We start from the raw sequence: 24,185 nt of genomic DNA, 5'->3' as shown, positions 1-24,185 counted from the left end.
CAGATAAAAACAATAAGAAAAAGGGCCAAATGGGTCTCACAGGATAAGGTATTCCACTATCTGGCTGTGACCACAGTGTCTCATCCCAACCTATAAGGCAGCTTCACAGTTCACTCTCCTTTGGAAACTTATTTGTTGGAATTTAGTGAGTTTAAACTCTACTTTAGAATGTTCTTTAGGATTGAAATGATCAGTCACTGCTTCAAGTGTGACCATTTTAAGATGTGATATATATTCATTTGTCCTCTCATGCAAAGTGACCTCTGGCAGAAGGGCACCGACAACTGTCCTGCTTATTCATTACCAAGTACTGCTAATTGGTATTGGGCGACATCACTGAATAGATCTCAATAGTTTGCTTGGATTCTGGATACATTTGCTGTCTAAATAGTGCTGTGACACTCTTACTTCTTGCATTGCCTGGCCATTTTGCCTCATTTTACTGTTTTATGAACAGAGGCTCTATTCTGAGCCTAATCAGAATAAGGTACCAATGAATTCTATAGGACTTTATTTCTGAGTAGACTTGTAGAGGAGTATGCTGTATGAGCGGTAATCACAGAATGCAATATGGACTGCTCATGCTTCTCATGTGATTTTTGGAAGTAAACTGCCCCCCCCCAAACCTTGCTGAGGTGGATGTATCTTTAGTTTTCAGCAGTTAGAAAACTGCTGATTCCAGCTTAAAGCCTAAATGAACCTTTTATAACACAAATTCCTTCCTATACACCAACTATCAAGTTCACCCATAAGGACTGACTGCAATTTATCACCAGTTACATTAGCAGAAAGAAAGATCTGATTTGTATTATTATTTGATTCAGTTCCAGTGTTTTCAAGGCAGTTATTAACCATAGAAAATTTGCATTTTTTAAAATGAAAAACTGACGAATGTTAATAACTTGCACTATGAGGCTTTTCTGTAATTTACTCAGTGCTCCATTAGTTATTTTATATCATAAATACAAAGTAGCTTCAGTGATTTCTAAGACATCTAGCAGAGATAAAATATTAAATCAATATGATGAACAGTATAGATTATGAGATCAATATGACCTTGGATAAGCAAAGGCAGAGACTTGCAGATTTAAACAAGTAAAAAGCTGGAAAATTATTCCACTTCTTAGTCACACTTTTATTTTTTTTTAATACTTTTAATACTTTTTAATACTTTAATACTTTTTTTAATACTTGATACTTCTGATCAGGGATTAGTGTGAAATGAAAGACCTTGAGTTATACAATTAGGTATTGATTTTGTTGATCTATATTTAATTCTCATAGCAATTTGGCTACATGTGTGTTTAGGCTTTTTTCTTCTTCTTCTGTACAGTAGCATTTTGAGATATATATATATGGCTAAGAACAGAGCTCATTTCACTTTTCTTCGTTAATCTAAAACCTGATTGCTCTGTGCACATGAGACAAAGGAAGGTTTTAATTTCTTGCAGGCAACTGTGAATTTGATCATCTTAAAAGTGTTGCTTAACTAAACTGAACATAAAAATGCAGCTTGGCTATAGGGAATCATACTACCAGTTAATTGCATATTTAAAATTGGGTTGTACCTTTATGCACACAGCACTGACCAGATAAGAGGCAAAAGTTGTTTTTCCAAATCCTCAAGTGCAATTTGGCTGCTGTACTGTGTAAATATGGGCAATATAAGGGCTACCACTCTGTTTATAAGGGCAGTAAGGGCAATGACCATGCTGGCGAGGAATTATAAGAGTCGCAGTACAACACATCTGGAGGATACCATGCTGGGAAAGGCTGTGCTAGACTATTGCAGTGCCTTCCAAATTATTCCATGGTAGAATAATCAAACATAGAGAAGAGTTCTTGGTAGCTTGTCCACATTATGGAACTCCTTCTCCTTGAGAACTTACCCAAGCTTGATCCAGAGTTGCTATAGGAGGCATTAAAGTAACTTTAAATTTTGGCTGACTTCATCCAATGGCTGAGTCTAAACTTTCAATTGGGTGTGATATTTTAGTATCTTGTTGCATTTATATTTGTACATTTGTTTTACTTACTTAATACATTCCTTAGTTGCCTTTCAAAGCTGCCTTTGAATTGAGTGTGATATTTTGCTACCTTGTTGTATTTATTCTTATTTTCATTTGTTACTTCATACTTTTCTTAGTTGCCTGTCAAGACTGCAGTCTTCCCAAGGCAGCTTATAATATAAAACATACAATATAAGAAGTTCATAAAAATCATAAGCCAATTTTAAACAAATTTAAGGATTTTAACCATGATCCATCAGTCTGTAGGTGCTCCTGTCCCCATTTTCCATCCTTTCTCCTCCCAGATAGCTCTCAGGCAAACATGCATGTACCATAGCATACCATCTATTATTTGCAATGGGAAGCCTGTACTCACCTCCCATACTGTGATTTACCCATCCCTGTCTTCTCTAGAGATCCAGAGCTGAGCCCAGTCCTGCATCAGTAATAGATCTTGCCCTTTGTGTTTTCCTTAATATTGTTACACATCCAATTCCAAGCAATGGGAGTGGATAAAAAGTCATACATGCTCATTTTTGTAGAAAAAAATAACAGGTACGTTGCATTTTATTTGTTTGTATTTACAAAATATATCATATTATGGGCAGTATCCTACACTGCCTGCACACTAGCGGGACCTATTGCAAGCACAACCACTAGGAAGCTAGTGGTTCCTGAAACAACCAGGGCAGGTCAACTGCGATCTATTGCCCTGTTCCAGAAATTAGCATTTCCTTTCATTTCCAGGGTTGCTTTCGGAAGTGCTGGTTCCTGTTGGACTAGCAGTGGTTCCCGCTGGCACAACAGAATTAGTGGAAGCACAGAGGCCCTATAGGATATTGCCCTATGGTTTTTTGGTTTTGCTGTTCAATACACAAAGACTATGTGTAATCAAATTACTTTGGTGATGAAGTTTTAATTAAAACCTTAAGGATTCAGATTATATAATCTCCTGACGTTGTGAGTCATCAGTGAATCCCACACAAAAACTGCTATAAACAGATGTAGAACTTAGTGATACTGTTTTGTTGTTGGGGTTGTTTTTTTTTGTTCCCCCCCTTTCCTTTGCCATGATAATGTGAACACATAGCAAATAAACTAAGGATCTGGAGTTAGTCAGGGTCTATCAGGCAAGCTTCTGATAGTAATGATTTTCAGTCACTTGTGTAGGCCTGATTTGATCTGAACAGTGGCCTAGAGGTTAAAGTCTGCATATACTATTACTAAATCCATGAGTCACCCAATTCCTCAAGATGCAATATATATCTGATATCCTGCAGAATGGCCCTTATCAGCAAAAAGAAGTACTGATTCACACTACAAATGCATTAGTAAAATAATGATTTAAACATGAGCAGAGATTTTGAGCCAAACTCTGCTTCCTAGTGGCTGAAATCAGTAGTGTATGTAGATGCATTGTAGTGATGGGTGAATCTGAACCATCTATATCTCCAATTTATAACTGAATGCTTGAAATGTCAGTTGTTTCATTTATATATTTTGCGTGTGTGTGTGTTGCCCAGGTTGTTCTAAACACCTCTGAAAACAGTTCTATATTTTGTATTCAGGATAGTCCCAACCTGTACCTAGCTTTTGTTTTAGGAAAATGCACAACTTTCCACTAATACCAAAGTTATAAAAGATAATCACAGCTTTTATAAAAGCAATGGGAGGATTTTTCTCAGGCACACCGAATCTTCATCTTAATCATTTTCTTTCACTTACGGGGGGGGGGGGATCCCGAAATTCACAAGAATAGCCTTCTTTCCAGGATTCGTAATATGTAGAAAAGAGATTGGTAAAATGTTGGAATAGGCAAAATATAAAAGTAAAACACAGTCAAAGCAAAGACTGAGAAGGGCAAATGTGACAGGTTCTACTGTGGACATATGTCAATTTGTGAATCCTTGCTTTATTCCATTAACATGAGACCAGAACAGTTCATTTCCATAGATTTTATTCAGGCATACTTCTTTAAGAAGGAAGCTGAGATGTAATTGAGTTTATTTTTAGATGTATAATTAATTGCACAGCCTTTTTTAATTATTTGCCCATGTGTATTAAGGATTATATTGCATAACTTCTTTATTCCAATGACAGCAGGATGCACATATTAATCTGTTCTGCAAATAAAGTTGCATTGAAGATTAAATTAAGGGGTGTACTGGAAAGAGGGTCTTCATATATTACTTGTCTAACAAATGCATCATAAGCAGTTTCTCACAGTCTAACTTCTAGACTTGCCACTTTATAGGATAGTTGGGATTTTCTTCTCAAGTACAAAGAATTCCAAATCTCTTGCTCTCTCACTCTCTCTATATAAAATCCAATATAAAAATACTTCCTGGAAAATTGTTCAAAATGGAATAACAAAATACACATTTTCCATCCCAGCACTAATTCTGTATTTTAGCACATTGCAGTTCAGTGATACAAAAGAAAATCCAGATCCCTGTTAATAGAACTTAGGGACATAGCTGCAAAAAGAGACAAGGGATTTCACCTCTAAACCTAAGGGTGGAACTAACAAGTTAACTCTAAAAAAGGCAAAGGTGTCCCCAGCCAGTTGTGTCCGACTCTAGGGTGTGGTGCTCATCTCCATTTCTAAGCCGAAGAGCCAGCGCTGTCTGAAGACGCTTCCGTGGTCATGTGGCTAGCATGACTGTACACCGAGGTGCATGGGACGCTGTTACCTTTCCCGCCGAAGCAGTGCCTATTTATCTACTTGCAATTTCTTGCTTTTGAACTGCTAGGTTGGCAGGAGCTGGGACTGAAGACGGGAGCTCACTCGGTCACGCAGCACTCGGGTCTCGAACTGCTGTCCTGCCGACCTTCCGGTCTGCGGTTCAGTGTCTTAACCACTAAGCCACCGCGGCCTCTGAGCTAACTCTAGGCAAAGACAAAATTATTTTGATGGATCTAAAAACACCGACGAAAATTACTTCTATATAGCATTGTAGTGGTAGTACTATAATGTACTGAGTGAAATCCAGTGAAGAAGGTTTTCCCCTGATGTAACTGCTTCTATCAGAAGAACCAGGGGAGGGGGGATTTTCCCCTGCCTCCTGCACACCTTCACGATCTGCTCTGAAGGTTGGGGAACCCTCCAGAACAGATTTTGGGGGTGCCATGGCAGTTACATGGGAAAGGAGAGAGGAAGCAAGTCCTATCATGCGAGTAGACTTCCGCTTGTGCAGTGTTGCATTCTGCCCTTTGCTTAGCAATTTAATATGATGGCATCTATGACACCTCACCCTGTGGAAGTGAGAGGTCTAACAGTGGTATTACCAGCCCACTGCCACCACTTGCGGTATTTCTCTTCCATTACCCTGTACCCCCAAGAATTCCAGGGCAACTCTGTTGCTGCTGTATAAACTGCCAGCCCCAGTTCACATGGGTTTTGGCCTCCACTAAGCTACATTGGATAAATAACACTTCATTTATTTTCTTAACAGTAACAGTTCACGTTCTTGCAAAGCCAAGTAATATAACGTAACCAGCACACATAAAGACATCTAACTCCTTTCTTCCTCAGTTCCCAGCTTCCAACTGTCCGGAACCCCACTGACCAATCCCAACTCAGCAAAGAAGCCCAGTCTCCAACCAGTGCAGCTAATCCCAGCAATAAATATAATCTGCTGAACAGTAATAAAAACAACAGATGCCCATTTCACATCATGTCTCCTCCCTTCTTCCCAAGTGGAACACTGATATTTTTTGCAGCAACCAACAGGATTTTTCCTAACATGGTCAGTGACAGATCCACATTCACTGAAACTTTCCCTGCTCTTCATGTCCAGGGCTTCTGGTAATGTAGCAATGTTAGAAGGAAAATTCCAGCCTCAACAAAATCAGGGAAGAGTGCCTCACTTGGGACTGACTCCTTTCTGTCAGAACTCTCTCTTCGAACCTTCTTGGTGTGGATCTTTTGCAGCAGTCCATTTTGCCCTGGTTCCTAGTCCCCATTACTGCAAACCACTTCCCCTAGTACCTCTTTTGAAAAGCTTCGATCCACGTGCTCGTCCTCACGTCCTACCTATCTTGTCCTTTGTAACTTTAACTGCAACAACTCCATCTCACATTTCATTCACTTCTCCACAAACTTGTGCTGTGCTCTCCTGTCCTCCATCTTCAACCATTCCTGTGATCATAAACCCTGCCTTATTAGATTTTCCTATCATGGGAGCAGCGTAAACACAGTCAGCTAAACATGCTTATGGAGCTATTTTATGACCTTCATGCTCAACATGCAAAGCTCTGGCAGATGGGTTCATGGGGATACTGGGGGTGAGACTGATGTGTGCACCCATATCCTCATCCTCACTTTTGCCCTACACGCAAGCAGGTGAATGCCTGCATAGGGCTTAAGTCTGGATCCAACTCAGGTTATGTGTTTTTTTCCTCATCTGAACTGGATTAGAATACTAATCAAACCGGAACACCCTGAATTGAATTATTATATTTGCAGAAGCTCCATGTTATCTTCTATACAGGGAAAAGCTTCCTACACTCCATTGCACACAGGTTATTCCAACTGCAAGATCATTTGCACTCATACATAGGAATGTGTCTTTCTTGGGTCCTGATTGTTATTTGGAAACCCACTGATTTTAGTGAAGCTTATTTTCATGAAGTATTTAGTGTAGAGTGGTTTCAGTCAGTAAATATAAGCTTCATTGGGTTACCTCACTCTAATAATGGAATAGGCATGTACAGGTACTATAGTCTGATAGTGGAAACATAAAGAGGTAAATCATGGAAGTAGTATAATCCAGTGGCAAACACAGGTCCATCTGCTTTTAGAAAATGTAATCTCGATTGTTTCTAACTTTAGTGGGTTCAAGCCACTTAAAACTGATCAGGCCCAGATGGTTTCAAAGACTAGGGTTCAAATATAAGAATAGTACTGTGGCTTAAAAAAAGAAGAATACTGTATGATATTTAACATAAAGCGAAAGTGTTACATTTTGGGCAGAATCCAAAATTGCTTCCAGAATGGCAATTTAGCACTTCTGGAGGCAAGCTGAAACAAGGGGAAATGCCCATTTCTAGAAGGGGAGAGGTTGGTGGACCTCGCGTAAGGGAGCTCCGCTGACCTTCCCCATTCCAGAAATGAGTGTCTTCTCTCATTTTGGGGCTAAAATGAGAAGTGCTAAATTGTCGTTCCACAAGCAGTAGGGGCCCCTTATGGACCGGAAGTGGCAGGGCTGGACTAGAATCAGCAGTCAGCTCCACTAGCAGATGGGCAGCATTGGATTCTGCCCATGATAATATAAACCATGTAAAGTATGGGGGCATAAGTTTGTTTACTAATGTATCCAAACAAAAGCCTAAACACTTGAGACCTGAACACTGTAATTTTCAAAGTGCTCCTTCCTGCAATACCTTTTCTTCTTTGCAATATTTTGTATATTATCTATATTCTTGGATGATCCTAAATCAGCCATTTCACTTGCTATCAAAATGCAAAGTAACAATGTTTGTTCTTGGAATGCCAATAGTTTATTGATCCATTCATTTCTGCCTGGCACTAATACTGAAAATGAGGGATGAGTGTGCCTTTTCTCTATGAATAGCACACCTCATTTAACAATGGATGCTGCAAAAACTTTGTATATCTGTAAAGCCCCTAATATGTTCAATGTTATCATATATTTCTTTGATGATATTATCTGGAACAAGAGATGGAGACATAAGATTAAAAAAAAAGTTGTGTGAAAAAACTAGGTCTTTCATCTTATTGGAATTCTCCCTAAAACAGCTGATAACAAGTCTTCTGCAAGCAAAGAGATAAAATTGGTATTGTACAATCCAGCTGTGTGTTTTTAATATAATGTGCCAATACAATGTCCAGTGCTTTGTTTTCTGTAGTTTCGTCAGATTGCAACACTTCTCCAAGCAGACCTAGCCAATATCTGATTGATTCTGGTCTGAGGGGATTGGACCATTTCAGTGTAATTTCCTCCCCTGTTGCTCTCATTTCTATTAGATGTTGTGTTCATGAAAATCAATAGGTTCATGCAAAATGTGACGTTATTTTCTAGCAAATTTCATTAATGTCTGCATTATACAGAATCTTTTTTTTTTTTTTTAAGTAAATACATGTGATAAAGATTGGGTTATTTTCTCCCCAGATTCCAGGTTCTTTACTAAAGTTCTAAATACACAGCTTATTAAAACAGATACATTAAACTATACATTAGTTGGATAGCAGAAGTCATTTCCTTTCCGCTGACAGTGGCTGGAGATATGCTGCTTCATTCCATCTATGTGTAAACATTAGATATTACGTTATTTCCCACTTAAACCAGTAGAGTATTTTTGTTTCTAGTTTGCACTATTAAGGGTGCAATCCTATCAAGATAGGCAGCCGCCTCCAAACTCAGAGGTGAGCGCCTATCCAAAGCAGGGCAGGAGAAGCATGGAGGGGATCGTTGTCTCCTCACTCCTCCTGCCCTGCATTTTTGGCTAGACAGCCAATTGCAGCTGTCTGGCCGCGGGAGCATGGAGCAGGGAAGGAGGCTGCTGTACGACACATAGGATGTGTTGTACATGCTGTTATGCTTTCCCTGCCCCAGAATGCCCCCAGCCATGCCCCTTTCCGGCCGCTCCATGCTCCTCTTGTGAGCGTGGAGGATGGGGCTGTTCCGCGCTGCCTCCAAGGCAGCACGGAAGTGGGGGGAGGCCAGTTCTCTGGGAACCGACCTCGGAGCACAGGCTCCAAGGTCGGTTCCTGGAAAATGACATATCCTATGGCCATCTAGCCACTGTCTAGCGGCCATAGGATTGCTCCCTCCATGTTCTGTAGTCACACAAAGGATGAAAGTAAGGTGAGGCACTTCAAATGCCGTCAGGAAGATCTGGTGTTGAAAATTTGGTTCTACCAAAATAGTAGAGCTTCATTTCAGGAGACACTTAAGAATCATTAAAATCAATGGGACTTGAATGGGATATCTGTATGCAAATATCTCAATGGTTTTAGTAGGACTTAACCATATCTATTTCCTTCTGTGTTATATCCTATACTATCACTGTAATTGTGGCCACCTGAACAGGACAGAGGTGCAGTGGCGTCCACATGAAATAAACAATTGAGTCAGTTTCTTTGAGGAGTATCCAGTTGTCCTTAAATAATAATTCCTGAAGAAGAATGGAATATGCAAATTACTCTGGAGCCCGTGGAGATACTTTACACATACAAATTCCAAAATCAGCTGCTTAAAATGTAAATGGCACTTAACTATTTTATAAATTGAGTCTTATTTGTCTGGGCAAAATCATTAAAGCTATGATTTATCCCAAAATGGACTTTATTATTGCATTTAATTATAATGGAGGATTAAGTCCAAAAGTATTTAACAATCCATTCCTTTTTCTGCTGTGAATGTTGGACAGGCAGTAATTGACTATTTACAATTGGGATAACAATTTTTGTTTTTGTAAGAGCTGTGTTTCTAATTCCTGCCTCTCTTGAATTGTTACAGAAATTGAAGCAACCTGAGGAAACAAAGGAAGATTCTGAGAAGAGGTTATCTAAAATTTCCCTGGAGTCTCTCAATAAATTTAATAGCAGCAGAAGCATTTTATTGGAAAAAGAAAAGAACGGTCTGAGCAAGATTGAAGGGCAAGAAGAAGAAAATGGGAAGAATGAAGAAGTTTCTCTAAATAGTTCTGATAGGCATGGTATAGACCACTTAGAATCCTTGAGTGATTCTTTATATGATAGCTTCTCGTCCTGTGCAAGCCAAGGCTCAAATGATGTATAAAGCCACTCTAAAGTGGCGAGCAGAGTGAAGCACTTAAGGAACAGAAGACCTAAATAAATAAAAGCAGTTGAAAATATTCAAGTTGGCAAGACTCATAATAGGGTATCTCCATATATAGTCATATAGAGCAATAAAGAGGGAGGAAACTGCATTATAATAGAAAGGCTGAAAGTTCAACACCTACAACACATTACTTTTTAAAAGTCTTAATTTTGCACTTTTATGAATACTTGTACAGAAGTTGTAAAAAAATGTTCTTCAGGCTGGGGTGGGCGGGAAAAAAATTATATTTGTAGAAAACATGACAGCAATAAATACTAATTGGTGCCATGCTCCTGAATTCGCAGGTTACTAACTTTAAACACTGATGTTAATATTAACAAAGTTAGTGATCTTTTTTGTAAAATAAAGATTTATAAACATTCTAGTCTTAAACTGTATGTAGAAGCACTGCTTTAATGCAAATTTGAGCTTGCCAAATCGTCTATAACAAATTTCCTTGGACCACATTGTACAACATACATTTTTAATATATTAGTGCAATTTTGAAACAAAGTTTCTCTATGAACTCAGATATTTCTGTTACTATTATTTGGTCAAAACTTTCAAGAGATTCAACTTCCTGTTTATCTGTAGCTTTCTATCATTAATATCTGTTGTGTTGATTTAATGTCAATCTCATTTCATCTTAACTCCGTTAATCTGGGAATCATGAAATAAAATGCAATTTAGATTTGTAATCTACATTTTAAAAATTTTTAAAGGAAAAAAATGGTGCTAGCAAAACAAATGTGGGGGGGGCGAGTTTCCTACAAACACTGTTTATATGTAAGGAAAAGTCTATTTCAAAGGTGGAGTGTATTTTTTCTAGATGTGGAGTATTTATAACAACTTTTGTACAGCAGTCTGTAAGCTAGCTATATTTGGGATACTTTTAGCCCTTTTACTATGTTTGTAGAATATGCCTGTTCATTTTCCCCCAGTATGATGTTGTACTATCAGTGTTACATTGTTAATACTTTTGTGCAATGTTACATTTCATGATGTTTTGGATATACCGTCAGGGTGGAATTTCATTGTCTCTTACCATCATGAAATTTCTTTTGGAATTTGTCTGAATAAAAGTCATATCACATCTGGATATCAAAACAATGAAATACATACATATCAACAGACATTCAACAATGGGTTAATTTTGTTTAGACAAAAGCTAGCTGGAAATGGATTGCTAAGATCTATCTTTCTGGTTTGACCAAAATATAATAAAGTGTCAGGAAATAAATGTAGTTTTTTCTCTTTCCACAGAAAGAGAAAAAACTACAAGAAAAGTATGGGGGATAATTCTCCAGCCATTTTCTTTCTCAAACCAAGGAACCTCGCATGCTCCCTGACTAATAAATGTGCAGGTAGGAAACAAAATCAGTCAAAAGAATTTGCTACATGGCAACTAAAAAGTAATTTAAGCTTAATTCAAATCTCTCTAGCGCCTGCTCTCCCTTTTGAGACAAGATGGCGAAAGATAAAAAGCAAGGTAAGGTCTCAGAAAGATGAGCCTGGGAAAAGCCATCAGGGTTGGCCATATGGATTGTTGTAATGGAGCAGCTTTCAACACAAGGCGCATAATCTTGTGCAAGGTGCAGGACACCAGCAACAAAATGGAACTCCACGAAGAACTGTAGGCAAGGGAGAAGTGGAATGGTGGCCTGAGCCGTTACAAAATAAGACACGCACCCCTTCGAAGGCACATGCTAATCTTGAAGAAGAGGTCTTTCTGTCAAACGAAACATGGCTGGGCATGTTCTTCTCCATCGCCATTGGGCCACAATGACGACGCCCCGATTCGGCATCCTCTTTGAAGCGCCTGACGGATACAAAGTGCTCTTGCCCGCCCGCCCCTCCTCTCCAGGACCAACCCAGCGCCTGCGTGAGCAGTCCCGCCAGTGCTGCCATACCGGCGTCGAGTGTAGACTGCTCTACAGGATACAGCCGCCCCGCACTTCATTGCCTGGCAGGCGGTTCCCGCGCTCATTTTCTCGGGCTGGAAGAGGCGACGGCGCTGCAGCCCGCGCGCCTTCCCGGGAGTCAGCAACGCACAAATACCGCCCCCCGCCTGGCGATTGGCTCGTGCGTAAGGGGGGGCGCCGTGAGCTGGGGCGCCGCTCGAGCACAGCGGCGAGCGAGGGGGGCCGGTTGTCGAGGGAGCGTGGCAGGTTTCTCACGGCGCGTCGGCGAAGCTGCTTCTGCTCCCGCTCCGGCCCCGGACGCCTTCACGCTGACGAGAAGTGAGCGGCGCCCCGGGACGCGCGAACGCCCCGGCTCAGCGAGCCCTGCGGTGCTACGGGTGAAAGCGAGGCGCTGCCTGCCTTGTGCTGCCTGCGCTGCGCCTCAAGACCGCGAGCGGGGCGGGAGCGCCGTCCTACGCAAACCGCCTCCTTCACTTGCCCCCGAGACAGCCGAGACGAGGAGAGCGTGTCGGGGGCGCCAGCGCGGCGTGGGCCTGAACACGCGCCCTTCCCACCCGCGTTGCGCCTGCGTCCGTGGGACAGTGGCGCCACCGGGGCAGAAGTCCCGGCCCCGCTCGACGGAACGAGACCAGCCCCAAAGCGGCGAGGCTGGTTTACCGCGTTTTGCACTGAGGAGAGCAATGCACGTGGCCATCTAGCGACCTCCCCGCCCCCCCTAAAGCCATTAAGCCCAGCGTCGGAAACTGCCGGGCTGCGCCCTGGCGGGCTAACGCCTCACCCATCCCCGCCTCAGAAGCGCCAGTATTCCCTTCTCCGCGTGAGTCTGCGCTCACACAGGTGTGTTGCCGGCGCCTCCTCCCCCCCTGCACGCGTTTCCTCTCCAGCTGCCCATGCCCCCATCACAGCAACAATTTTAGGCGCGCACTCGCCGGCACACGCGGGATTCCCTGCCTCATCGGCGTGACAACTGTCTGTAATGCTTAAGTAACGCATTAGAAAAGAGACTGCCCGGCACGCGACGGTCATACGAGAGCGCCCCACGCGCTCCTTTTACACACAGATATAGCCGTTACTGCACTTTAAACACAAGTAGACCGAGAATACCAGCTGGGAACCCAGCGAAGGCGAACCCTTCTAGGCACCCCAAAGAATTCTGCACGCTATTAACAGGTGCGTATACTACACATTGGAGAGTGGGAACTGAGGCGGAGAGAGCGGCTTGCCTAGGGCCACCGAGTGAATTCATGGCAAAGGCCGGATTGGAACTGGAGACTTCCTGATTCGTAACCACACTAAGCAATTAACCATGCGCAACAGTTCAGATTTCTGCCTACAACAGGGAAGGACACAGGGCCCATGGGCAAATGTAGCAGTCTAGGACACGATATGGCAGCTCGCGAATCTCCCCCCCCCCCATACATTCTTAAAAAAAAAAAAAAAAAAACATGTTTCTAGCCCTCAAGGTTGTAGAGAAAAACTTGGGGGAAAGTTGGCTCTTTCTCTTGGAAGCATTAAAACTCCGGTCTTCCTTTGATTAGGAAGGATTCCTTTGACTCAGTGTCCTGCATATTTATGCTGCCTCAATAATCACAGCAGGTCTGCCTGCCCGCTACTCCAAGCATCCCCCTTCTCTAGCCCTCTCGCGGTAGCATCCTTTACCTTCTCTGCATTTCAACAAGCTGCTGCCTCAAATGCTGCCAAAAGCTACCTGGAAAGACAAGAGCACGTAAACACCAAGCTGGAATTTAACCCCGTTTGTCTGGGTTGAACGCACATCTCTGTAATGAAGAGCAGGGGGCGAGAGTGGTTTGGTGTGCCTACGTTGGAGTTGTCAATCATCTCCCTAGGTGATGCCCCGAACTATTATCCTAAACACACACACCTTTCTCACTAACCTCAAAACTGCTTTCTGATCCGGGTTGGTTACTCTCCCCCCGCCCGCACCTTCGAGAAAATGATCTAGCCATGCAGTTCCTGCTCGTTGGGGTCAGGAACAAATGATCGATCATAAGCAATCATGCCGTATAGAGTAAGATCGCAGCCTATTTGGTGTCCCTGTTATATGTATCTATGGAAGGACTGCCTATGCCGCTCTCAGCAGAGTTCCTTCCTCCTTCCTCCCTGAGCCTCCAGGAGGGCAGTTCCACCAGCTTTTGACCAGGGAACGGTGCTGGTTTCCAGTTCTGCGAGGCTTAGAATAGAAATACTGCGCCTGGCTTCTCTGTGAAAGACTCCAGGTAGGTAAAAGGGCACTTTTGCCTGTTTTAACCAGACAACAAAGCGCAGCGTATGGGCCAGATGGGGGGCTCCGAACACACACCCCGCTTTCTGCACGCACGTTAACAGTTTAGGGTGGGCCTGGGAAATAGAGGGCTGTCCTACAGTTTGCGGGTCAGTGTATGAACCAACACCTCATTTCTTCAAGAATACATTCTAGCGGGCTGCGTGTAGCAGGAAGTACTGCGCGTGTATTCACTTCTGTGCTCAACTGATGTACTCATTCACACAACCAAAATCCTCCTGTCACCCACAAAAGTGTGGCGGGTGGGGGAGGAAAGCCACCATTAACCACTCGAATTGCAAAATCACTTGGAAGTGATTGATGGATTGATTGTAGCAGGTAACTAATCCACTCTAAGTCACCTCGACTATAGTATTCCCTGCTTTTTAAAGGGTGTTTAGGAAACTGCCCCTTATATCGAGGCGGGGGGGGGGGGAGTCTCATCCACATACCATCCTAAGATGGGGAGAGAACGCGTATGACGGAAAGAGCGAGAGAGGGAGGAAGGGAGCAAGGCTGCGTGCGCGAGCGCGTGTGTGAGAGAGGCTGTATAGCGGAGCAAAGGAGTAACCAAACCAGATGTTTAAAGTTGGTGCTCCGTGGAGCTATTGTACTGCCGGGTGTTAGATTGGTGTCGTGCTTCCTCCACACCCATCGAAATCAGCCTGGGGTCTGCCGCTGCGAATGTACAGAGTCACTTCAGCAAGTGGAAAAGGGAGCGGGGGGCCGGGGCGAAGGGTGAGCGGCCTGGCTCCCGCCCCTCCGCTGCGGGGGCGCAGGTGTCGCGAGAGGCGCTCCCCCCTCCCCTGGATCGTCAAGATTCTGCCTGCCTTCCTAAACTTTCTCCCCGCCACCCCAGGAAGGGGGGAGGGCGATCACGTGGGCCTAGGGGAGGGCAGGGGAGGGGAGGGGGCTGCTCGTGGGGCCTCTCTCGCCCCGCCCCGCCCCGCGCTCCCTTCGCTCGCTTTTTCTTGGCTCGGCGCCTTCCGCGGTGGTTTCAGTCTCTCAACTCCGGCGAGGCTGGAGGGAGTCGAGGCGGGAGGAAGGGCGCCGGGCTAGGCTGGCGATGCGGACGCGGGCGTCGCCTGGTGCCCCCGGAGCGCCTCTCCGCAGAGGCTGCAGCAGCGCCAGTCCGGCAAGGCAGAAGCGCGCGGCTCCCCCGGCGGCTCCCGGCTGCTGCTGCTGAGACCCGCGCCCCTCGCCCAGCGCCGCCGCCCTCCGACGGCGCCAAGAGGATGTGGCTCCTCGCCGTGGCGACAACTTTCTGGGGGTTGCTGCTGGCGCCAGGTAAGAGCGCGGCGCGAAGCCTGCCCCAGACCGCGGCGCGCCCCACCCCTCGCCCGGCCTCGGCGCGGGCCCCCGCAGGTCCAGGGCTCCGCGTAGCCGCTCCGCAAAGTTCGCGCCTCCCATTCAACGGCGGCCGCCGCTGCTGCGGGCGCCCCCTCTCCCGCTCCCAGCGCCGTGCCAGCAAAGCAGCGGCGGACGCTGCTCTCGCTGCTCGCAGCCTCGCCTGCGCGTTTGAGCCGCTGGGCGCAGCTCGACTGACTCCGCGCCCGGCGGTTGGTGCCGCCTCGCGGAGCGAGGCGCTGTCCTGTCCTACCATCTCCCCGTCCCCGCGCTCGGGGGGGATGCAGCTTGCCGAGGAAAGCTCCGCTCGGGATCGCCTCAGCAGCCCCTGGTGGCTCGGAATGCATGTGGGCCAGCCCGCGAGGAACCAGGTGCTCGCCCGCGGGAAACCAGCCCGGAGCTCCTACTACGTCCCACCGACAGACCCGCGCAGTGAGGCTTCGCAGCCGGACTGCAGCAGTGCACCCCCGCTCCCGCCCTCCGCCAGTCCCAGGTCCCTCCTTTTGCGATCCAGAGGCTCGGGGAGGGAGAGGGGACGCCGGTTCACGTTTCCGAGCAGCTGCCTGTTCGCAATCCCCGCGGCAGAGGACTCCCCCCCCCCCGCGAAATGCATTGAGCGGGGAGTAGTTTGTAGATCCCTCGCAACTACAAGCTACGTCAAGGGGGCATTCGTTCTCCGTGGGTGGCATCATCCTTCGGTAGCTTTTATGCAGTCGTCTTACTAAAATAGACCAGAAATCTCTTCTCGCCCTCCCCCCCCCCTTTCGTGAACTGAACTGGGGAGAAATCTGGCTAAGCAAATTTGGTGGGGAGGGGAACTTGCTCGGGCAACCTTCGACGGCTAAGAACAATAATACCTTGCTGGTAACTAGCCGAGCCAAGGCTCAGCGCGATTTCCCGTTAGCAGCTCCGACTCAGCACCAAAGCCAGCTCCCCGCGGGCTACCGAGGCAACTGTTTCGATCCAAACCGCACCTCTTAAGCACGAGCCGATCCTCCTTTCCTGTTCAGGGGGAGCCACTCCTAAGCGGGTGCCCTCGAAGATGGATTAACAGGGAGTACGCCGCCGCCACGCCCCAGCGATCCCTGCTGTGCACTGCTCAGGCACAGCTCCGACAAACAGTAAATACGGTAAACTCCCTGGCCCTCGCTCTAACTTCCAGAAGAACCTCGTTTACATGATAAAAGAGGGGAGCTGAGGATGCTTTTCAGCTGTAATTGTGCATGGCAAAATAGTAATTAAATCATTTGCAATTAATTAGTAGTTAAGTAAACCCTTTGGCACAGGAAAGCTCTGGAGCGCATCTATTAGGAGCGTTACTTCCTCCCCAAACATCGTTTGTTTGCTTTTTAAAAGCGTAGTGCTTTTAAGGAACTCTTAAGGAAAGGAGAGAGGACGTGTTGGTGAGCAAAACAGATCAATTTTGTTACTGTTCATTATGGCTCACTCTGCCCCCTGCTGGATGCAGTTTTCGCTGTTGCAGCTAGGAGGTTTGAAAACTTGGGAGCAAAAATAGCAGATGAAGAGTTTTGCCCATGTTTAGAGTTCTGCTGTTGTACGCAGTCAGCATTATGGTCTTAACTAAATGTGCTAGGGCCAGAACCAAATGCAGGATCAAGGTGTGTGGCTTTTAAACACACACACACACACACACACACACACATATATATATATATATGTGTGTGTGTGTGCGCGCGCGCGCGGAGAAACCGCAGTATAGAAGAGGAAGAAGAAGAAGAAAGGGAAACTTAACAGATAGCATAGTCCTAAGCATATTTAATCAGAAGTGCTACTGAGTCAATGGAACTTGCTTCCTAATTATTTCCTTACACCATGGCCTTATGCTTGTTTACTCAGAAGTTATTCCCATTAAGTTCAGCGTGGTTTATTCCCATGTAAATATGTATAGCATTTTTAACACATGCTAAACAAAAATTCTCTCTATTCTAGGCTTTGCTTTGCAAATACAGTGTTATCAGTGTGAGGAATTTCAGCTAAACAATGACTGCTCATCCCCGGAGTTCATAGTGAATTGCACTGTGAATGTTCAAGATATGTGTCAGAAGGAAGTAATGGAAAAAAGTTCAGGTAAGGTGAATTACACCCATTCTCTCTCATTATGGACTGTCCATCTGCTCTTCCCTTTGCATTTTCTGTCCAATCTAATTCAGCTCTTCGGGTAATTGAAGTGTATCTCTGTAACTACTTTAATTTGATTTGAATGTATAGTGTGCCATTCATCTACTCTACTGTACATCACAAGGTTGATAATTTCACTTTAAATTGAAAATGCTGAAGCTTACTTAAAAGAAATTAACAAAACTACAATAAAACAGCATCAGAAGTCTCAGGCCTCTTTAGAATACTGGTAAATTAATAACAAGTTCATTTAATCTCATTACAGTTAATTACACAGGTCTTCTCCCCTGAGTTAGATGGAAATGTAGTGAATTAGTAGCTCCCTTTATTTACTCTAGCAATTCATACACCCCAGTGGTTGATCGTGACAGAGAATAACATGGAGTTCTGAGGCTTCAGTCATTTAAATAAGATTGAGAAATGTGATTGAATTGCATAGAATGTGCTAGAGATCAGAAAACTAGCTTTGGAATTGTGTATATGGTTCCTAGAAGATTTATCTATTTCTTATGTAACAGAGTTCATGTCAAGGACATAATTATGAAAAAATAGTTGACAATTTGTTGACTAAAAATATTGATGATATCAACTGACGTTCTGCACACCAAATGATGTGGTGTAACATGGAAGGACTGTATTTTTAAAAACAACAACATAGATACCAAGGCCCGCAACACTCCCATGACTGCGTTTAGTATTGTATTTATGTCAGACAGGTTTTGGGTGACGTGATAAACCTGGAAGAAACTGTTTGGCTGGTTGGAAGGCATTTGCTCTTATTACTAATTATAGCCATGTGCTCATATACATAGAAGCCCACAGACAAGCACTGACTCCTGAAATGGTATCTTAATTTTTGAACCCACAGAGGTGAAACTGAGACAATATCAAAGCAAGTTAATAGTATACATAGGGAATACTCCATAGTCCTGACCTTGGAGGAAAAACATCTATTGTGGAAGGGTAGAATATATTTGCCAAGGAGATCAACATGTTATCATGCCTGTTGCTCTTGGAATGCTTTAGTGTGCATATCAATGACATTGGAATGTGTGACAATGAAAGACATAAATATAATCTCAGGATATACAATTTTTAAAGCTTAAAATATCTGCAGTAATAAACAAATGATCAGTTGTAATAGATATGAAATTTTCTTGTGATAAAGGACGTAACTATAACCATTATAAGCCCACATAATTTATATTTGCTGTTCATAGTGTGTTTCCTTTTTAAAGCCTATGAAAGTGAAAGGGAGTTATCAGTTCAGTAAATTGGGAGTGCATTATTGACTCGAGGCAGGAATCTTAGATACACAAACACTAACCTTCTTAAATGCACTAGTATAGACCTGAACAGTTCTGAAGAACTGGGTGGGAGGCTACTCTCTAAAAATGTGGGGAAAAGCCCTCGAGTTCAGCATGCACGCTTTCAGAGCAAATATTACCTCTTAATCCTCATACTATCCAGAAATCCTCCTGCTGGATGGAAATTTAAGGTAATTATGCCCCTCTGGTGTACTTTTGGAACCTATAAGCAATTTTGCCAGGTATCTGAAATGCAGTTTTAAAGGCTCTCTCACTGAGATACAAGGCAGATGTATTCTGTTTTTTGTTTTTAAAAGGCTTTAATGGATGAAATGAAAGGCTATTAAAATCATTTGCAAACCAATCCCAATAGAAATATTAAAAAGCTTTCCTTAGTTCTACTGTTCCTAGTATTGCTTCTGATAACCATAACATTTTTATTTTAACTTACAATTTGAACTTTAACAGCCTCCCAGTAACCACATCAGTAATCTTTTAAGCTGAAGGTTAGTGAGGCAGAAAAATGTGTGCCAGCAGAACTCCTTTATCTTGGATTGGCTTGCTTAAACCTTTTTGGATGCCTAGATTTTTAAGTGATGGATTCTTCGGAGGTTTTTTTTAAAATCAGATTTACAACTGGATTTTCAAACTGATTGATTAAGCTACCATGACTATGTGAAGTTCAAAGTAAGAACCATTCTAATTCTATCTTAAAACTTTTAGAATGAAATACATGTGCCTTCCCCATTCTAGAGAAATTGAATAGTAATAGCTTCCATAAAAAAGGAACATTTTTAATGCTTTTTTTTCAACCTGTGCATTTTGCACCAGGGTATAACAGTAGTATTCTGACTTAACATCAGAACTTTCCTTTTGCCTGTTGGGCCATGCATATATATAACATCTTGTGGACTACCATCATTGTATAAGTGTAGAGACATTTCTCACTTTAGAGTGGGAGTTTTAAAATAAAGGGTATACATTCTCACATTTAACATAGCTATTCAATGATTGATGATATTTCCATTAAAAGTATATTGTTATCCACATCAAAGGCAACCCAGTCTATAATCAACCAACAGAAAACTCCAATGCACTTTGATTTTAAGCCAGTTTAGTCCCATTGAAATCAATGGGCTAAAGGTTTCAATATTCAACATTCTTACTTGAAGAAAATTCCATTTACCTAAATAGGACTTGCTTCCTTATACATGTGATTAAGACAGGGTTATGAGTAGCTAAATCCAAAACATGGGCTTAATTAGATCACAGGGTAATGTGAAACGGTGCAGGGCTCAAACATGTTTCTCTGCAGTAGCCTATAGATTTCAGAGGCACTACTACATACTAAGACGATATACACTGGACTGCAATCCTATACATACTTACCTAGGAGTAAGTCCCACTGAACTCCATGGGACTTTTATTTGAGTTGACATGTATAGGATTGCAGTATTAGTGTGCTTTAGTTCAGCTTGTATTGAATTTGGTAACTGATGCTTAAAAAATGTGTGCAAAATAAAATGTCATATTCTCACATTTTTGCTCACAGTTCAGCATTTGTTCAACAGACCATTTTATAATTCAGTTTACCTTTACTCTTGTTTAGCACTAAAGGCTTCAGATATTGATTTTCATTTAATAAGAGAGCCACTGAGATAGAATATTTTTACCCAATATATAAAATAAAATAATGTAAAAGGTAAAGGTGTCCCCAACCAGTCGTGTCTGACTCTAGGGTGCGGTGCTCATCCCTGTTTCTAAGCCGAAGAGCCAGCGCTGTCCGAAGACGCTTCCGTGGTCATGTGGCCGGCATGACTGAACACCGAAATGCACGGAACGCTGTTAAAATAATGTGCAATCCTGTAATTGCACATGTGTGAGCTCATGTGTGTGCGTGTGCGTACACACACACACACAATTTAACTAAGTAGGGTCAAAAGACTCAAATTTATTTTTTATAAACAATTTCTGTCCTTAAGGAAATTATTTTTCTGCCAGTGTACAGCCTAAAAAGTGAAATGCAGCATACTGAGACCAAGTTTATGGTCTAAATTAGTAACATGATTGATCCAGGGAACTACTACTTGCAGGATACGTTCATCTAATTGTCTCTTTTGCAATAGATAAGATTACTTACTTACATATTGTGGTATATCATTTACATGCCAATGACAATGTTACTCTCTTACTTCCTTCATTAGTATTCATTAAGTTGAATTTTGACAGCTACACAGCCTATGGTAAAACTTTTACACAGATAAAATAATGGAAGAAACACACTAAAAGCCATCCCCCCAGCCCAGGTATCCTTTAAAGCAGAATTCTCCTTACTTGAAAACTCAGGTATTAGATTCTTCTTTTTTTTAGCTGAATCCAGAAAAAACCCAAACCATATGTTTATGCAAAGCCATACCCATTTATTAATGTTTGTGATTACCTAAAACGTAATAATGGCCTTGGCTAGGTTGGAACCGTATCATCTAATACAACATCCACAGAGTAGCCAAGAAGCTGCTTCAAAGCTCAAAAGCAGGACATGAAGTAAGGGCCTTTCTGTGTTGTTAGAGTCCCACTATCTTTTAGCTATTGTGGCTGATAGATCTGAATATAGCTATTTTTCATGAATTTGTCTGAACCGTTTTTTTACTAATCAAAACTAGTGATCTCATTTTTATTCTCACAACAATCCTGTGAGGTAAGTTAGGCTGAAAGGAAGTGACTGGCCCAAAGTCATCCAGTGGGAAGCGGGAATAATTTGCTGGCCCTCCTCAGGCAGCCAAATGTTGCATGTGTGTCCATCCATCTGTCCTATTTAACTGTTATGTCTGAATGAAGGGGGGGGGGTGAGTGTGTGTGAGAGAGAGAGAGAGAGAGAGAGAGCGCTTCAGTGTGTGTTCATGTTTTCTGTTTCTGTGTGCTGTATGCAGTAAAAGGGGGTGCTTGTGTTTGTATTTGAGTTCTCAGCCATGGAAGAGATATTAATCTTTTGCTTCCAGGAAGGTATGGAAGACTAGTTCCACTAAAATATGTAGTAAAAATGTTTTGCGTTATATTGTTTACATTGTTGACTGCGCACACAAATGTCACGTGTGAGTTTAGTATTAGGGGCAGAGTAGGAGGCCCATTACAGACAGCTAGACCCAGGGCCCATCATGGCCTTGATCCGGCCCTGCCTCCCACTTGAACAATGAACATAATAAGCCTTCCTCGCGTGTAAAATGGCCAGCTGTGCATTGCGTGCTGCTTTTGTGTATTCACTTACATGCATATGCACTAGTGACAAAATGTATGCAGTACCCCAATTGGAAATTTATCTTCGATAGACCCTGGGGAGGGAGCCCTAAGACTGACACCTACTATTACAACTCATATTAAACATTTGACGTACATCCTCTTGCTTCTCATATGCCACAACTATATGCCTCCATCTTTAACCAAAAGAAATGTTATTAACAGCAGATGCAACAAAGAGTATTCTGGCACTTCAAAGGCTAAGAAATGTATTTTGGTATACGTTTTGGGGTACTCTTAACCTTCTTCATCAGATGTATGGGTTATTATGGGGAGTTTCAGGTGCATATGGCATCTGTATGTGTTTGGGGGTGGGGAAGGGAGATTGTAAACAGTGAGGTGTCACAAGACTCCTTGTTGTTTTTGCTGCAATGGGCTAACATGGCTACCCTCTGCTGTTTATTAATAACACGACCCTATGCATGTCTACTCAGAAGCAAGCACTGCTGTGTTCAGTGGGTTTTACACCTAAGTAAGGGATGGCAGCCTGGCACCACAATCATGTGTGTGTGTGCTTCACAGTCCCACTGTGTTCAGTAAGACTTACTATCAGGTACTGTATGCGTGCACCCCTCTTCTTGCCTTCAGATTATTATTGTATGGCATAGAAATAACTCAATGGGTAAATAAATTTGGGCTGAAATGCTGAACTTACTTACTTTTGGGGGAGTCGGTGTGCTGCTGTCTTGCTGCTGAAATGGGTGGGAGGGTCCCCAGAGAGGGATAGCTATCAGCAGTAGCTGAACCTGCAATAAGCTCAGTAAGACTGCCATTTCAAATGTGTTGTGTGCACTCACACCTGGCTTCCTGGGACCAAAAGAAAAGGAGAGGTTCAAAATGAACCAGGATGTTCCTTCTGCAGATCAGTGGCTGTTTTACGCTTCTCTCTACGGCCAAATGTTGATCATAGCTGCAACTTCACTCATTGGCTGAACACACTGAAAGGTGGTAGCAGGCTCATTTCTCAGAAAACGATTGGAATGTGCCTGAATGTTTGGCCTCCTATCTTGGGTTCTACAAGGGCTGGAGACTTGCTTTTAAACATTTGAATCTGGACTATCTAGTGCCCTGCGTGGGATACTAGACTGTGGTTCACAGCCCCCTTATCCTGTGGTTAATCTGGCGGAGGGGGGGGGAGAATTGGCAAAAATCGGATGGAAGCAGCTTGTGTGAGCAGGAAGTTGCTTACATGAACTATCCCAACCAATTTTTGGTAGTTCTGCCTCCCACTGAAGCTCCACACACCACATAACCTTGTTGATCATTTGGTGAATAATGAGCCCAAACAGTACATAATAGTGACATACTTGGCTCATAAAACCATTGTATCAGTCTTAGCAGGTGGGCATTTTGAGAAATAAAGCAAGGTAGTTTCATCTCATAATCAAAAGAAATAAAGTTTTCAGAGAGAAAGGAGGATGACACGAGTTTAAATTGTACACCTAGTGAGATGAATGGACAAACACATATGTTTCGGATTATGTTCTGGTTGTGCAGAATACATAGAGAGGAAATCACTTGTGTATTAGAGAATCAAATAATGAAAACCACTTCAGAATCCAAGTTTTGAACAAAAGAACATATAAAAGATGGGAAGTTGTACCCAGTTAGCTGATGGAAGGCTCTTTGATCCAGTGAAGGCTTCCTTCAGTGGAAGGGGGGCATAATTTTCAGCAATTCCCTCTCCCCCTCCAGCCTCAAATCTGTTCAGAAAACTTCAGAACAGTGTGGGAAGTGATGCAGGAGGGAGGGAGAACTGGTGAAAATAGCCTCCTCTCCTAAAAGACACATTTTTATATGCATTTAATCCTAAAAAATATGTGTTCGTACATTTTTTGAGCTCAGAACTACGTATATTACAAAATTCAGAGATGTGCAAAAACCAAAGGATAACTGCATTCTGATCCATTTATGAAACTTCGGAAGTGCAAATCAGGTTGGTTCACTTAAAAAAGAGAACCAGACAAAATCCACTAGCATCCTCAGGAACTATGTAGATGAAGAAATAGAATTTCATTAGGCATACACAGGCCATGCTACTAAGTTGTAAAGGAGGGCACAGATGACTTAGCATTCAT

At 43.2% G+C, this 24,185-nt stretch overlaps 2 protein-coding genes across 3 annotated transcripts in view; both read left to right on the top strand.

The window, feature by feature from the left end:
- NCKAP5 (NCK associated protein 5) overlaps positions 1 to 10,945 on the top strand; it is a 904,891-nt gene extending 893,946 nt beyond the window's left edge. The window contains exon 22 of the mRNA XM_084808715.1: positions 9,494 to 10,945. Coding sequence (XP_084664841.1) covers positions 9,494 to 9,775 — 282 coding nt within the window. The 3' untranslated portion in view covers positions 9,776 to 10,945. The remainder of the gene's footprint in view (positions 1 to 9,493) is intronic.
- Positions 10,946 to 14,913: 3,968 nt separating this feature from the next.
- The window catches only part of LYPD1 (LY6/PLAUR domain containing 1), a 43,114-nt gene continuing 33,842 nt past the window's right edge, over positions 14,914 to 24,185 (top strand). The window contains exons 1-2 of one of the 2 annotated variants that reach the window (XM_084808713.1): positions 14,914 to 15,307; positions 17,318 to 17,455. In XM_084808713.1, coding sequence (XP_084664839.1) covers positions 15,256 to 15,307; positions 17,318 to 17,455 — 190 coding nt within the window. In that variant the 5' untranslated portion in view covers positions 14,914 to 15,255. Of the gene's footprint in view, positions 15,308 to 16,843; positions 16,987 to 17,317; positions 17,456 to 24,185 lie in introns of those variants that run through there. The other variant, XM_084808714.1, reaches the window with a different exon arrangement.

The sequence above is a fragment of the Heloderma suspectum genome, chromosome 1 (assembly GCF_057233095.1).
Source record: "Heloderma suspectum isolate Gila_16-S chromosome 1, 16-S_ref, whole genome shotgun sequence".
Classification (NCBI taxonomy): Eukaryota; Metazoa; Chordata; class Lepidosauria; order Squamata; family Helodermatidae; genus Heloderma; species Heloderma suspectum.
Note: the sequence above shows the minus strand (reverse complement) of the source record. Positions and strands in the feature narration are given on the sequence as shown.